This window comes from Callorhinchus milii, unplaced genomic scaffold, assembly GCF_018977255.1.
Source record: "Callorhinchus milii isolate IMCB2004 unplaced genomic scaffold, IMCB_Cmil_1.0 Scaffold1, whole genome shotgun sequence".
Lineage (NCBI taxonomy): Eukaryota > Metazoa > Chordata > Chondrichthyes > Chimaeriformes > Callorhinchidae > Callorhinchus > Callorhinchus milii.
In genome coordinates this window covers 113,479,875-113,493,877 of record NW_024704742.1, presented here as the reverse complement: position 1 = coordinate 113,493,877, position 14,003 = coordinate 113,479,875, and the positions used below count along the sequence as shown (strand labels likewise).

Genomic DNA, 14,003 nt, shown 5'->3' with positions numbered 1-14,003 from the left:
TTTGGTGTGTTGAAGAGAAGTGAAATTTACATTCTTCCCAGCCCAAAGATTGGCTACTAGATGTAATTCTTCCAACGTCCGATTTATCCTGAAGGTACTGCCGAAAGCTGAGGTACACTTGCACAGATGCTGCCTGATCTCTGGGACTCATATTTAAAAAGAGAAGAGTTTCTCCTGATGTCCTGGCCAACATTCCCCAGATAGAAACACTTCATGGCAATTTGTAAGATATTGCTGTATGCAAATTGGCTGCTGTGTTTTGTCTATAACAGACATAGTCACTACACTTTACAGATATCCTGTAGAAACATAGGAAGATAAGAATGAGGAGCAGGAGTAGGCCATTCGGCCCCTCAAGCCTGCTCCACCATTCAATATGGTCATGGCTGATCTTCTAACTCCATCTGCCCGCCTTATCCCCATATCCCTTACTCCCTCTATCCTTTAGAAATCTATCAATCTCAGTCTTGAATATGACTGAGCATGTACAGACTTCTGGGGTAGAGAATTCCATAAATTCACTACTCTGAGTGAAGAAGTGTTTCCTCAACTCTGATCGAAAGGGCTGACCCTTACTTAATCTTAAGACTATGACCCTTAGTTATAGATTCTCCTACCAGGGGAAACAGTCTCACACTGTCTACTCTGTCAAGCCCATAAGAATCTTATTTTTCTGTAAGATCACCCCTAGTTCTTCTATATTCTAGAAAAGAAAGGGCTAGTGAGAAGCACTTTGAGACATCTTCCTGATGTGAAAGGCACTGGATCAAATTTTATTATTTTTGTTACTTTTCGGGGCCAGTTTACTTTTCAGCCTTCGACCCGTGCAGAGTATGAGGCTGTGTGAGGCATGTTAGAAAATGTTCATTATATTGGCATTGTGTCCACAACAGATATGGAGTAATATAGTGAGATCTGTTATCTTTGATCTTCTGTGCAGAGCCACAGAGCTTCACAGTAGATAGCTTGAGGCATTTTCTCTATTGAGGTACATTTAATCCTTTGCTGAAAACAAACTTAAATATGAATTAGATTCCACACAATGCCCCCTCAATGGGGATAGTGGCATGAGGTCACAACACAGGCCCCAAACGTTTTAATTGCAATATAAAACAAAACCTCTTCTATTTCCCAACATCCACGACTTAGCCCTTGGGCTAAGAGGGAGCATCAATCAACAGGTTAATCTGCCAGTCTAAATTCTCCTGTGCTTTACTTTTGAAAACTGACATTACCAATGACTGATTCATAGATTGAATTTGGTGCAAATGACTTCTTTGTCTCAAATAATAGTGTGCTTTAAATAATTGAACAAATGTTGGTTTATTGCTGGCATCTTTACAACAGCCAATTCCACTAAACAGGATGCAAATTGAAAAACCATTAACATATGCTGTAGGTGGCTTTGTCTGCCTTTTAAAAACTATTGCAGATGTTTTATATTTTAGTTCTCAGGGCTTAATAGTTGTTTTTTTGGCTAGCCTGAATTGTGTATCTGAGCCTCATGTTATTACTGATCTTTTGGTCTGGTAGCCAGCCAACACATCGGTCTCATTGTACACATGTTTTGCAACTGAATCAACTTTTCTCTAGCCATCAGCATAGAATCTTTCATTTAATAGAAGGGGATTGTTCAATGCATTTTATACGCATTCCATTCAATATACTGAAATCAACTCCTCCCCATGTGAAACCTTATTATTGACGCACCCTGCTGACCACATTCAGCTTGTCTTTCATTTTTTGTACACTTAATGTATTGTAAAGTGAAATCACATTTCCAAGTTTCTAAGCTTAACGATTGTCTCCTAGGCAGTTTTGGTTTGGTGATTCTCTACTGCTTAGTGACTTTCTAGGAATAGATTTTTACATAAAATCTGTTTTTTAAATTTGTATTCTCTTTCTGAAAGTAGACCTTTCTGTGCATTTTCCCATTTTAGACAGAAACAATAAACAGGTACAAAAAATAAACAATTTGTGTTCTGTTAGTTGGACATTTTTGAGCACATTTTTGCTTAAACAATATGATAGTAACACTTAATTTATTAAAACTGAGTGTGTTGCAATGTGACCAGATTACATAAATAGGTCATCCCTAAGAACTGACAAAAGTTGTTCTTTTACTGGTAATACATTGGCACTGTATGTTTGGCTAAGATAAATGAGTGGAAGGGAGATGTGGATTTTCATGAATGAGGTGTAAAGGAAATATAGATTAAAAAAAATAGCTTAGGGCAGGAGGATTGCATGAATCCATTATAACAGGAACACTACATCCATATTGTAAAGCCTAATGCATTACCTGCCAAGCCAGTATTTTTTTTATTGCCAATAATTATGCTCTCAGATTAATTCTTCTCATTTCTGTTGTCCTTTCTGGAGCAGAAAATGATCTTCCCACAGAAACAACAACAAAAAACTGCCATGTTGGAAGTTCTGCGATTGCATATTGGAGAAATTATTTTCTTTTATCATTTATTCCCACCCTTTTGTTTTCTTTTCTGTTCTTGTTGAGCTCTATCTCAAGGTCATGCACTGTGTGAGGGATTGCAGCTGGTACAAATTCCAAAGTTTTGACGATTTGGGGGGTCACACTTGCGATGTGTAATATTACTGGTCATATTATCGCATGCTGCAATTTGATCCATTTATTGCAATTGCATGAATTTGATTTGCACTTTCCACTAAAACTGCAAAAGTGTATGTGAATGTTGTTCAGATCTGGAATCATCGCCTGAAAGGGTGGTGGAAGCCGATTCGATAGCACCTTTCAAGAGGGAAGTAGATAAATATTTAGCGAGGACAAATTTGCAGAGTTACGTGGAGAGAGTGCGATTGATTTGGACATTTCTTTCAAAGAGCCGGCATGGACACGATGGGCCGAATGGCCTCTTTCTGTGCTGTATGATTCTATGAAGGTGATTGGAGAAAGAAACCAATGTTCTGTTCTAAAGAACCAATAATATTTGGATTTCATTATCTCATCCTTGTTTATCAAACAGTTGAATATAAGCTTCTCCAATAGAGGCATCAGTCAATCTTAAAGTCAAATAAATTTTATTCAGACGTCTTATTCTAATAATAACCTTGCATTTGATATTGTGCCTATAATATCAAGGTAATTGCTATTCAGTGTAAGTGCCTGTATATTTGTAGTCATTCAATTTGACTAACGTTTGTCTGAACTCAATCAACAGATCTCTTAACCAAACAATCGGGGTCAACCCACAAATGAACACACTTGGGGATCTTGACTCTAATGCATTACCATGCCTTGCATTACATTGTTTTGATGCTTGTTTTTCCACTGTATCATCCTCCCAATCTTAATATAATATATAGGGTAGTTACCGCATCACAGGAATGGGTACATGCCTGAATGCCTGTCTTCCCTAGTTAAATTAATAAGGAGCAGTCATTCACAATTTCCTGTTGTACATATGAGAGCAGCACCTTTGTGTGTAGATGGCAGTGTAATAGGAGCTAGTGTTTGACTCCTGGACTGTAATCAATTCAGAAAAATAATACACAACAAAATTGAGTCAACATTTTTTCTTAATCACTTGAGGCCCTCCAAGTGGTTTATTTTTGATCCAGCATTAGAAAGACTTGAGTAGATTAATAACATAGCTTGTATTTGATATAGCAGCTATCTCATCAAAACATCTCAAAAGTGCTTCACCTATTGAGTTATTTTGAAATGCAGTGGCTATTTATGCTGCAAAAGTGGCAGGAAATCTGAATGTCTCAAGGTAGGACTGAAATGAAGAAACAATTGATAATTTTTTTATACGGCTTTGAATGAGGGACAATTGGTCAGGATTAATAGTCAGACTTGCCTATTCCAACAAACTTGGCTTGTTTAGTATTAAAGATTGTGTGGCATATTATGAAGACAAGCAAGCCTGAAATTGTAGGCTATGCTATGAGAAATTGTGCATTAAATCTAAATCTTGAAGATCCATTTTGATTTCAGACCTTTAGTTGGCGTTTTGGGAAGTCTTCCTGGCCAAGAAACCACTCAAAACATTTTAAAGCAAAATTGGCGTTTGGAAGCCTTCAAGATTTGGATTGTTTTCCAATTTTTTCCCCTTTTTTTTTTACAAAAAATCAAATTTTATAGTGAATTCTACAATACTATTCCCAAGTTGTGTTTTTTGCAAATGTAGCAATTTAAACCCACTGGGGAGACATTTGTCTCACGACAACTTCTGTTAAAAACATGCTTTCCATCTTATATTAAATAAAATAATAATCCTTGCATTTGATATAGCACTTTTCATGTCTTCTAGATGTCTCAAAGCGCTTCACAGAATATACTGTAAAGTGAATTGACTGTATAGTTGTGAGCGAAATGTGGCAGCCAATTGCTCATAGCACTGTCCCGCAAACAGTCGTGGATTAAAATGACCAATTTTATTATTGTTTTTTTCTTGAGGGATTATCGGGCATGTGGAGTAAGGAAACCGGCTCAAGTTTTTGCCCTGCCGGGAATTGAACCCAGGTCTCTCGCTTGTGAGGCGAATGCTCTAACCACTGAGCAACAGGACTCCTACCATATTCTACCAGTAGCCCTGGAGCCAGACCTTGGCTATCATTCCAAATAGGCACATTTCCAAAACTGTCAAATGTAATCACTGCAGGTGTCAGCCTGGCTCAGTTGGTAACATTCTGGCCTCTGCATCAGAAGGTTATGGGGATGAAGTCCCACATTGAGACTCTGACATTATAGTTTAGGCCGACACTTCAATGCAGCAATGGGGAAGTTGCAGAGTTGCCACCATCTAGACGAGACGTTAAACTGAGGCCTTGTCTGACTGTTTCGATGGACCTTAAAGATCCTGTGACACTATTCGAGAAGGTAGTTTCTCCTGATCTCCTGGCCTACAATCCCCCAGAAAAAATGATTATTCACTTCATGTTTTGTTTGCCTACAAATACAGTGTAACTGCAATTTACAGTAAATTCCTTTTAGACGTTGTGATCCTTGTATCTTTCATGTCAGCGGGACATGATTCAAAGCAACTTCACAGAATTTACTGTAGTGTTGTGACTGCATTTTGAAAGGCAAGGATTATTATTATGCTAATTATTATTCACTAGCCTAATGGAAATGTCTTATTCCTGGGACTGATTGTGGTTTCCGCTGAATATTTCTGTTGGGTGGCAGAAATTCATGTGGTTACTGAAATGGATCTACAAACAACATGGTCTGCGATCATACAAATACACACAACAGTGAGCTGTGTTTCTATTGCAAGCTTTTAGAAAATCAAACTCTTTCCGATTTACAAAATGATTTCCTGGCAGCCTTTTAGGTTTGATCAGAAAAACCCAGGGGAAATTAATGCAGTGTATTTGCAGAGTGAAATAAATGTAGGCCACTTTCTTAGAATACTGTTGTGTAGTGAAGGGTTCTGCTACATCAGTGGATCACTTGTCTGGTGTGGCTTGATGTGCTAGCTAACACTAAAGGCACTTCCTGCTTTTCTCCTAGGATAAAATGATAAAATGTTCTGTGCGGTACTAGCTGCTTCAAAAAGAACTGGTAGAACAGGTCTCATTAGGGCTAGCCGCCACACATTGCCAATCAGTCCTGGGGTTTGAACTCTTAACCTTTTGAGTTGGCTGGGATTCTGGAGCTCAGATGTAAGAAGCTACGAACGCACCATAACCTTTGAACCGTATCTAGCCTAGAACTAAATTCACTTACAAATTTTAGCTTGTAATCCAAGTAACTGTGTATAGTTGCAAAACAGCTCCTGCGAATGTAATCTCTCAAAAAAAAGGTTTGGTCACTCAATCTATGACTTTGTGCGACACTGCTGTGTGCAATTGGCTGCTGAGTTTTGCCCACAAAATACTTAGTAATCCACTTTACAATATACTCTGTGAAGCCCTTTGAGACATCTCAACAATGTGATAAGGCATTATATTAAATGAAGGATTATTATCATTATTATGCATGCAAGGTCCTGCGATGCATCCGTTGTTATTTTCACAATTGTGACATATGATCCATTTTGAAGAGATGCTGGTTCTTATATTTTGTAGCCAGTTATGTTAGATGCTGGTGAAGGTAGCATTTATTTGCTGAGGTGAATGACCGACCAATCCAAGAGATTGCTGACCAGGATGCTGGGAGAAACTCACTTCTCTTTTCAAATAGTATCTTTGGATCTATAATGTTTATCTGAAAACTGGCAGGCAGGACCTCAGTTTAAGGTGCAAAAGATGTATTTTGTGGGCAAAACTCAGCAGCCAATTGTACACAGCAGTGTGCCTATGACAATGCAACGCTTCTCAGAACTGCAACTGAAAACTTAAGTGCTGAAGTGTGGCTTGAACCCACAGCTTTATGACCCAGAGGCTAGAGTGCTTCCAAATGAGTCAAGCTGTGACATCTCCTTTTCAGAAGGTAGTCACCATTCCACAAATAACAACAACAAAATTTGCATTTATATAGCGCCTCTCACGCAGGGTGGCAGCTCAGAGTGCTAAGAGCGCCATAACTGGCCTTTGGTACCTTGGTGAATTACTGGTGAGGGCAACCTCCCCTCATGCAGCATCCACATGTGTGTGGTTCTAGTGATCAAGAGCAATAAACAGAAACTCTGGCTGCATTGCTACATACTGAGGCCAATCTCAATCGTCTCCATTGTTGGTGCCAAAGAGATTAACTCACACCACACAAACCAGGGACCCAACAAGGGGTTTTCAGTCCTGTCAAGAAAAAATCTTGTTTGCAAGAAAGAGATTCTGTGAAATAGGGAAAAACTATTGGTGAGTTAAGCTTACTTTGAACTGTGAGATTTATTGACAGGTTAAATCAGCAGCCAGCTATTTCCTCTATCTGAATCTAAGCCTGAGGCTGTGTGGATAGAGCTGATGCAATTATCTGAGAATTGGGAACCACATAGAAGAGGTTTTTCTGATGTCAGGGTTTTAGCGGTGTCCGGTTACAGAGGAAACATTGCTTTAAATTCAGCCCATTTGTCACATTGCTTCTTCCAGTAAGCATGGGCATTCTGAACATTAGGTTTGCATTTGCTTACAGATCAAGGAATCCGTATAGATTGGTTAGATCACTAACTTAATTTGATTTCACATTAAGAAGCAACTTGTCTCCACCTGTGCCTCCTAAATTAGTTAAGAATTAAGACTGGTACAATATAGGTTGGCTACTGAGGTCCCCTTTGTTAGGAGCACGGGACAGAATTCTTCAGAAAAGCACAGCACGACATTGGGACGTCCTCCCGACGTAAAAGGCTCTCTATAAATGGAATCTTGTTGTTGTTATTGTTGTAGTTTACATGAAGGGTGTGACATAAATTGGCTGTTGCTGCTGGAAGCTTTGGTTTTGCCATTCGATCATTGGCTCCCAACTTTCTAAGTTTATTGGTATCTTATGTTGGATTACATGCATGTTTGAGACTTGTACCTGAGGGATGAGGAATAAAGGAATGAGTGTGTGAGAAAGGCAACTGAAAAGGATTGAAAAAATTATTGCCATTATCTCATTGAAATTTTCAAGAAATATGACAATTTTCACCGTGGTATCTTATATTTTCATTCTACTTTCAACTGTATATATTCAAAAAGCAGAAAGAATTGCACAGGAGTGCAAAATATTTGCCAATCCACAATATTTTCTCTGAACAGGCAGAAACTATTATTTACTTCTATGTTCAGGAATAATAATCATAATAATAATCCTTGCATTTGATATATGATCTTATGTCTTCAAGATGTCTCAAAGCGCTTCACAGAATATACTGTAAAGTGAATCGGCAGTAGATTTGTGGGCGAAACGTAAGCCAATTGAGCACAGCAGTGTCCCACAAACAGTTGTAGATTGAGTGACCAAATTTTTAAAAACAATAATTCAACATTTTTACTTTTTAAATTGATTTTGAAGGGATTATTACCCCCGGAAAAGCGATCTGCCAATTGACTAACAATCGGGTTCCTACTTACCGCTAGGTAAACAGAGGCGTGCAGAGTAAGGAAACTTGCCTAAGGTTTTGCCCTGCCCGGGAATTGAACCCAGGTCGTCTCGCTTGCGACAATTTATGCTGATTTTTTCTTGATGAACAAATATGGAAGTGCTGCCCGCTGAGAGGTCAATATAGTGTGCAATAGTGGCTATGCACCATCAGTGGGGAGTACAGCATTGATGTGGGATGTACTCAACTCAGCTTTCAAACCTCTACATCACAGTATATCAATCATACGCATGATAATGCTCCAAAAACAAACTGAAGAAAGGCTGACAATGAAAACACTCCTCTCCCCTGTGCAACCTGCTGAGCAGTAGTCATTGGGGAAATTAAAAATACAATAATAAAATAATATTGATAATCCTTATTTGGTATAATTAATTTCACAGTGGGATGACACCCAAAGCGCTTCACAGGACATACTGTAAAGTGCGGCTGTGTATTTTTATGGGAAACACAGCGGCCAATTTGCACACAGCAATGACCCACAAACAACCACAAATTGAATGACCATTTTTTATTTTTGGGAGATTGTAGATTGAGTGACCAACTTTTTGGCCAGGACATTAGAAGAAATTCCCTTTGTGTGTCAGTTGGCTCAATTGGTAGCTTTATCACCTCTGGGTCAGGTGGGTGTGGGTTCAAGCCCCACTTTGGGACTTGGAATCACATAGTCTAAGCTGACATTCCAATGTAGTCCTGGGAGTGTGCATTGTTGGAGGTGCTGTCCTTTGGATGAGATGTTAAACTGAAGCCCTGTCTTGCTTGGGATCTGGATGTCAAAGATCCCATGGCACTATTAACCCATTATTTGACAATAAAAAAAATTAAGGGTAAATTTTAAACTGGTATTTTTGGCCTTTAAGAAACAACAGCTGCAGGATATGACATACAAATATGATTTCCAATAGTAAAAAAAATCCTTGAATTTGGTATAGCGGCTTTCACGTCAGGAAGATGTTGCAAAGTACTACACAAGATTTACTGCAGTGTAAGTGAACCCTGCAGCCAATTTGCACCCAGCAATCTCCTACAAACACCCTTGAAGTGAGTGACCAATTTTATTTGGGGCATTGTTATCCAGGTCACAGGGAGAAACTCCTGTCTCTTTTGAATAGAGACATAGGATCTTTAATGCCACCGGAACAGACTGATGAGACCTCTGTTTAACATCTCACCGGAAAGATGGCTCTTCCGACAATGCAGCACGTCTCCAGTTTGCAAATTCAAAGTCCTAATGTAGGGTTTCAACCCACAATCTTCTTACTCAGAGGCAAGAATGCTACCAACTGAGCCAGGGTGACATCTCATATTTTCATGAGTGTTCCCTGGAATATTCATTTAGCAAAAAGATAGCCATGGGGTAAAAAGAGGATATAGATTACAGAGCAGTGATCCACAAAGAAATTCTCACCTGCAAAGCTCACCTGACATTGATAACATGTCAATGTATAATTGAACTCATTGTTTCTCACGAAATTCCTATTGGCAGAATAGAATTTTTTTTTGCTTTAATCCTTTGTTTTGAATCTCTCTTGCTCCTCTTATCCCCTCGTCTATTCAGGATTATTCTCCATGAAGTCTCTTCAGTGTTCGATCCACACATGTTCAGCTGTCCATTGGATGGCTGGAATTCCAGTGGCATTACAGAAAGAACCAAATTATTTTAGTAAGACAGCCTGAAAATATAACAAAGGGGAAAGACTCATGCAGTATTGTGTGTTGCCAAGAAATGTCAGCAAGACATTTACAAAACATATATTAGACATATACAAGATATATACTACATCAACTATCTTTCCACTCGGACTCCCAGACTCCAATCTTGGATTGTACTTGACGTTCTGAAGGGAGATCTAACAAGAGTGGGCCTCAAACCTTGGTGTGACCTTGATCAGGTGGGATGCCAGTGTAGGCTTTCATTTTCCATCAGCTGTCTCATTGGTATGAATTGAAATATTTCTGTGAGATTACATTAGTCACAACATTGCTGACTCGAGAGTTTTCAACTAACCCACAATTAGCAGCTTTGACCCACATTTTGGTTCCACAAGCAGCATACTTGCAATGCAATGAGAAAATGCGCTGAACCTGGAATAAAATCAAAATGTGCCTCTATGACGATTTCTCTCTCTCTTCTGATTCTCTCCGCTTCTCTTTTCCTCCCCATTCCCTCCTAATTAAATTGTTATTTTGAAGTCTTTAGCAGCATATTTGAGCCAAGATCAAAAATGTAAAAAAGGTTGCAATATTTTAGTTTATTTGACAGTTCTGTAGATTTGTAGAGCTATTTAATTTTACCTTTCAGTATTAACTAGTAATTAGTTTTGTTAATGGATCGAAATGAATAAACAACAGACAGAGGAAATCTGTCAGGAATAACAAAACAAAGCCCAGAAAAGCAGTGTACTTATTTAAGACATGTAACTTTGTCTGATGTAGAGTACAGTTGAATCCCGATCAAGGTGCATCTTAGATTACCAAGAAATATTAGCCATAGATCAGAATTTATATAAACTAAAGGCAGATTTTGATTTCAGAGCACATTGAACAATTCATTCTGCAACTTAAGCAACATTATCAGAAATAATTTTCAAAAATAGATTTGTTTCAAATAGATTTTGTGATTTGTAGCATATACTCTCCACCCCGGCTCGGCATCAGACTCCACCACCCTTAAGCGCTCTGAGACGCTGCTCTGCGAGCAGAGCGCTATTTAAGTGCAAGTTAATGGTATTTGGTAACATTTTGATGGTATTTGGTAACATTTTGATGGCATTTGGCAATATTTTGATGGTATTTGGTATGCTGAAGAAGATATTGGGAAGATCTTAGGTCTGATACAGTGGTGGATTGGCTCCTCGAAAGAGCTCAGGATTTTCATGGAAAAAGAAATGGAGCCGATTCATGGTGGCACCAGCCCCCAAAAGCCTAATAAAATGCACAAAGGCACAGCCCCAAGCTCCTGTAGTAGCTCTTTTTAAGATCCATGGAAAAGAGGTTTAAAAGTTGCGATGAAATGTAAGAATTTTTCGATAGTCTTCACAATCTTAGGACTATTTATGGACAATGCTTGGATTAGAACTACCTGATAGTGGCTGCTGCATTCTGGTCTCAGTAACAATATAAATCATTTTTGTTTATCTTTATCATGGGATTTCTCATAATAAATATTTAATGGCAAAGTGCTTATTTTAGAGAACAACCTACATATGCGTCTGTTCCCTTGTAATTCAGTTGATAAAGAAACTGTGTTGTATAGACCTGGAATGTGCCAATTTTGATTCCTAGTTCGTGCTGAGATAATAATCATCTTTTGGGAGACTGCAATTGATCCCAGTGCCCCTGGGCTGGGAAGGAAAAAATCAGCCTGGATTCTCACTCCAGAACGTCATCCAGCAACCCTCGTTAGAAAGCTCACATGTGTCCTATGACAGTTGAAGGTAGAATTGACAGTGACGCTGGCAATTGAAAGCCTGCTAGCCCTTACACATAAGAATGGCCACTTGAATCAGAGGATATGCGGTGTCCTTGGAATCTTATGTCAGGATGATTTAGTGCCTTCAAGGGAGAAGAGAAGAAAACTAGAGGTGAAAAAAACTTAAAAGAAAGATTTGACTGTACTGTCAACTAACCTTGCAGTCAACAAAAAGGGATCTTACTCTCTAGGGTATGAGTAAGTAATTACATGCAATTTGTAGCTATTCTTCTTTACACAGTGTACGCAGCATGTCATTATCCACAGTGATGGTCATGTTAGCCAATGTTGCCTCTTTATCCTGGAGAGCCAGACGTTCTTCTAATACCATTTAATTTTCTTCACAGCTGTGCTAAGATCATAGAGTTGGCAATTTTGAGACCAGACACTGAACTGAATTGGAGATGCCCTCAGGCTAAATAAGAGAAACAGAGCAAGCAGGACCACCTTATGCTTCTTTCAGGCTGAATTCTGTGAGGCACAGAAATTGTTTCAATACATGTGGCCTTTGATGCGAAAGTTCAGTTAAATATTCTTCCCACGTTCATTGTTGGGACAGAATTTGTGAACTTGTTGAATTCAGTTTTCACTTTCAAGCTAGTTTCTGTAGTTCTTAAAAGATTTTTTAGAAAAACAGCATCAAAATTAACTCTGTGTTTAACAATTCTGGATACTCTGAAAATATGTGATGTCTTCTATATAATCTCCAGTTGAAAAGGGTACTCAGAATTCCTTTGTGTTCATCGCCCAATAGAAATATATTTTGTCTTTTATTTGAGTTTATTTTTCCTATAATTTGAGGCAAGCTAAGACCAACCCAACTCGTATCCAGAGCAGAGCCTGTCCATTGAGGCTAAGAAATGTCCCGCTTTAATATCAGACACTTCTATGCTAATCTACAATTTATTGATTGCTGAATTTTTTTGATTTCACAATGTTTCATTATTCATTTGTATTTACATTCAGGTTTGGAAATGGAAGGGTCTGGGGCAGAAATTGCAAACGGCAGAATAACTTCTACAGAATCCTTGCCTTCATTCCATGTTCAGTCACCCGATGAGGAGGTGACAGATGCATTAGTTCCCGGGGGTCCTATTCACTTTGTCTACATTCAGATTGACGTAAGAGGAGAAGGCAGTGGAGGAACAGGACAAATTCCCACATCGCAGACTGTTCCTCCAGCACTGAGGTTTATTAATGGAAAGAGCCAAATGGAATTTGAACCTCCGGTCAGAAAAGGAGAAGAAGCAAAGGGAGACCAGGTAGAAAGTGTGTCTCCCACAATAAGTGCAGTGCAAGATACAGATATCCCTGAAGAACCCAGTGATGAACAGACGCAAATACTGACTAGAAATGAGTTTGATGCCACACAAGAGCCAGATGTCCCAACTGAGAAATTGGTCATAATACCCACTGACAAAACAGCATCAGAAACGGTTGTTAAATTCCTGCAGGCTACAGAAGTCCTACCAGTAGAACATATCAGTGAAGAAGTTGTTCTTATCCCATCATCCATACAAAATGGTCATCCAACGGCAGAGGCTGGAAAGGTGTCTGAGGAAATCTCAGTCAGCAAATCATTCGAAGACAAGCAAGAGCTCCCTGTGATTGTCACAGCAACTCCAAAAGATTTTGTGGCCCTGGGAACTGAAAATTACATCACTGAAACAAGTACAACGAAGATGTTACCTACCAAACAGACTGAACTCTCAGCACTAGTGGAAACTGCTGTCCCAACAAAGAAATTGGAAGATTTACAGTCTACTGAATTTGATGATAACATAGTAGCAAAGCCTTTTGTTGAAGAAGGCATTGAAAGCTCTGGTGAAGGATTTGAAACTAGCAGCATGGTAACTACGCAGATTTTGAGGGAAGAAACTTCAGCCACAGCAGCCACAGTTATCGTAAAGACAACAGAAAGACACAAGAAGGTTTCTACATTTCAAACACTTCAGTCAACTGAAGTGGATACGGCTTCAGTGCCCTCAACTAAACTGTTTTTAACTGATGAGGTTTCTGGCAAAACTGCGTCTGATTCCAAGTTAATGACAACAGAGGAAGCCCAGGTAGATATGGGAGAACAACTTACTTTCAGAAACATACAGAAAAACAAATAACAGCTGATTCATTTGTTGAATCGTCTGGCAGTTCAGAGATTGAAATGACATCTTCAGAAAAAAGCACGGAAGTAAAAATGCATATTGTACATAGAATTTTTCCAACCACGACAACTGTAAAGCGATTTGGCAGTGACTATAACACTGTTCCTGCGACAAAATCTACAGAAGGATCAAGCACAATTACAACTTTTAAAGAAGTAGAGGATTTCAATGAAGTATCCAGCAGAGAGTCTGTCAGTTTCTCGTTTACAGATGCGCCTGCTTTGGTTGATAAGAATGAAACAATGGATGAGAGGGCTGGACATGCAGTTACTGCGCCTGCAGTGTTTGGGAAGGCTGGCCTGTCCACATCTGAAACTGCTAAGACGACCACAGAGGTGGGAAAATTTCCAGAAAAAGCACATC

General features: G+C 39.0%; 1 protein-coding gene across 1 annotated transcript in view; it reads left to right on the top strand.

Moving 5' to 3' along the window:
• Positions 1-13,670, top strand: part of LOC103182711 (versican core protein) — a 76,092-nt gene extending 62,422 nt beyond the window's left edge. Inside the window, exon 9 of the mRNA XM_042331657.1 lies at positions 12,445-13,670. Coding sequence (XP_042187591.1) covers positions 12,445-13,595 — 1,151 coding nt within the window. The 3' untranslated portion in view covers positions 13,596-13,670. The remainder of the gene's footprint in view (positions 1-12,444) is intronic.
• Positions 13,671-14,003: the final 333 nt, after the last annotated feature.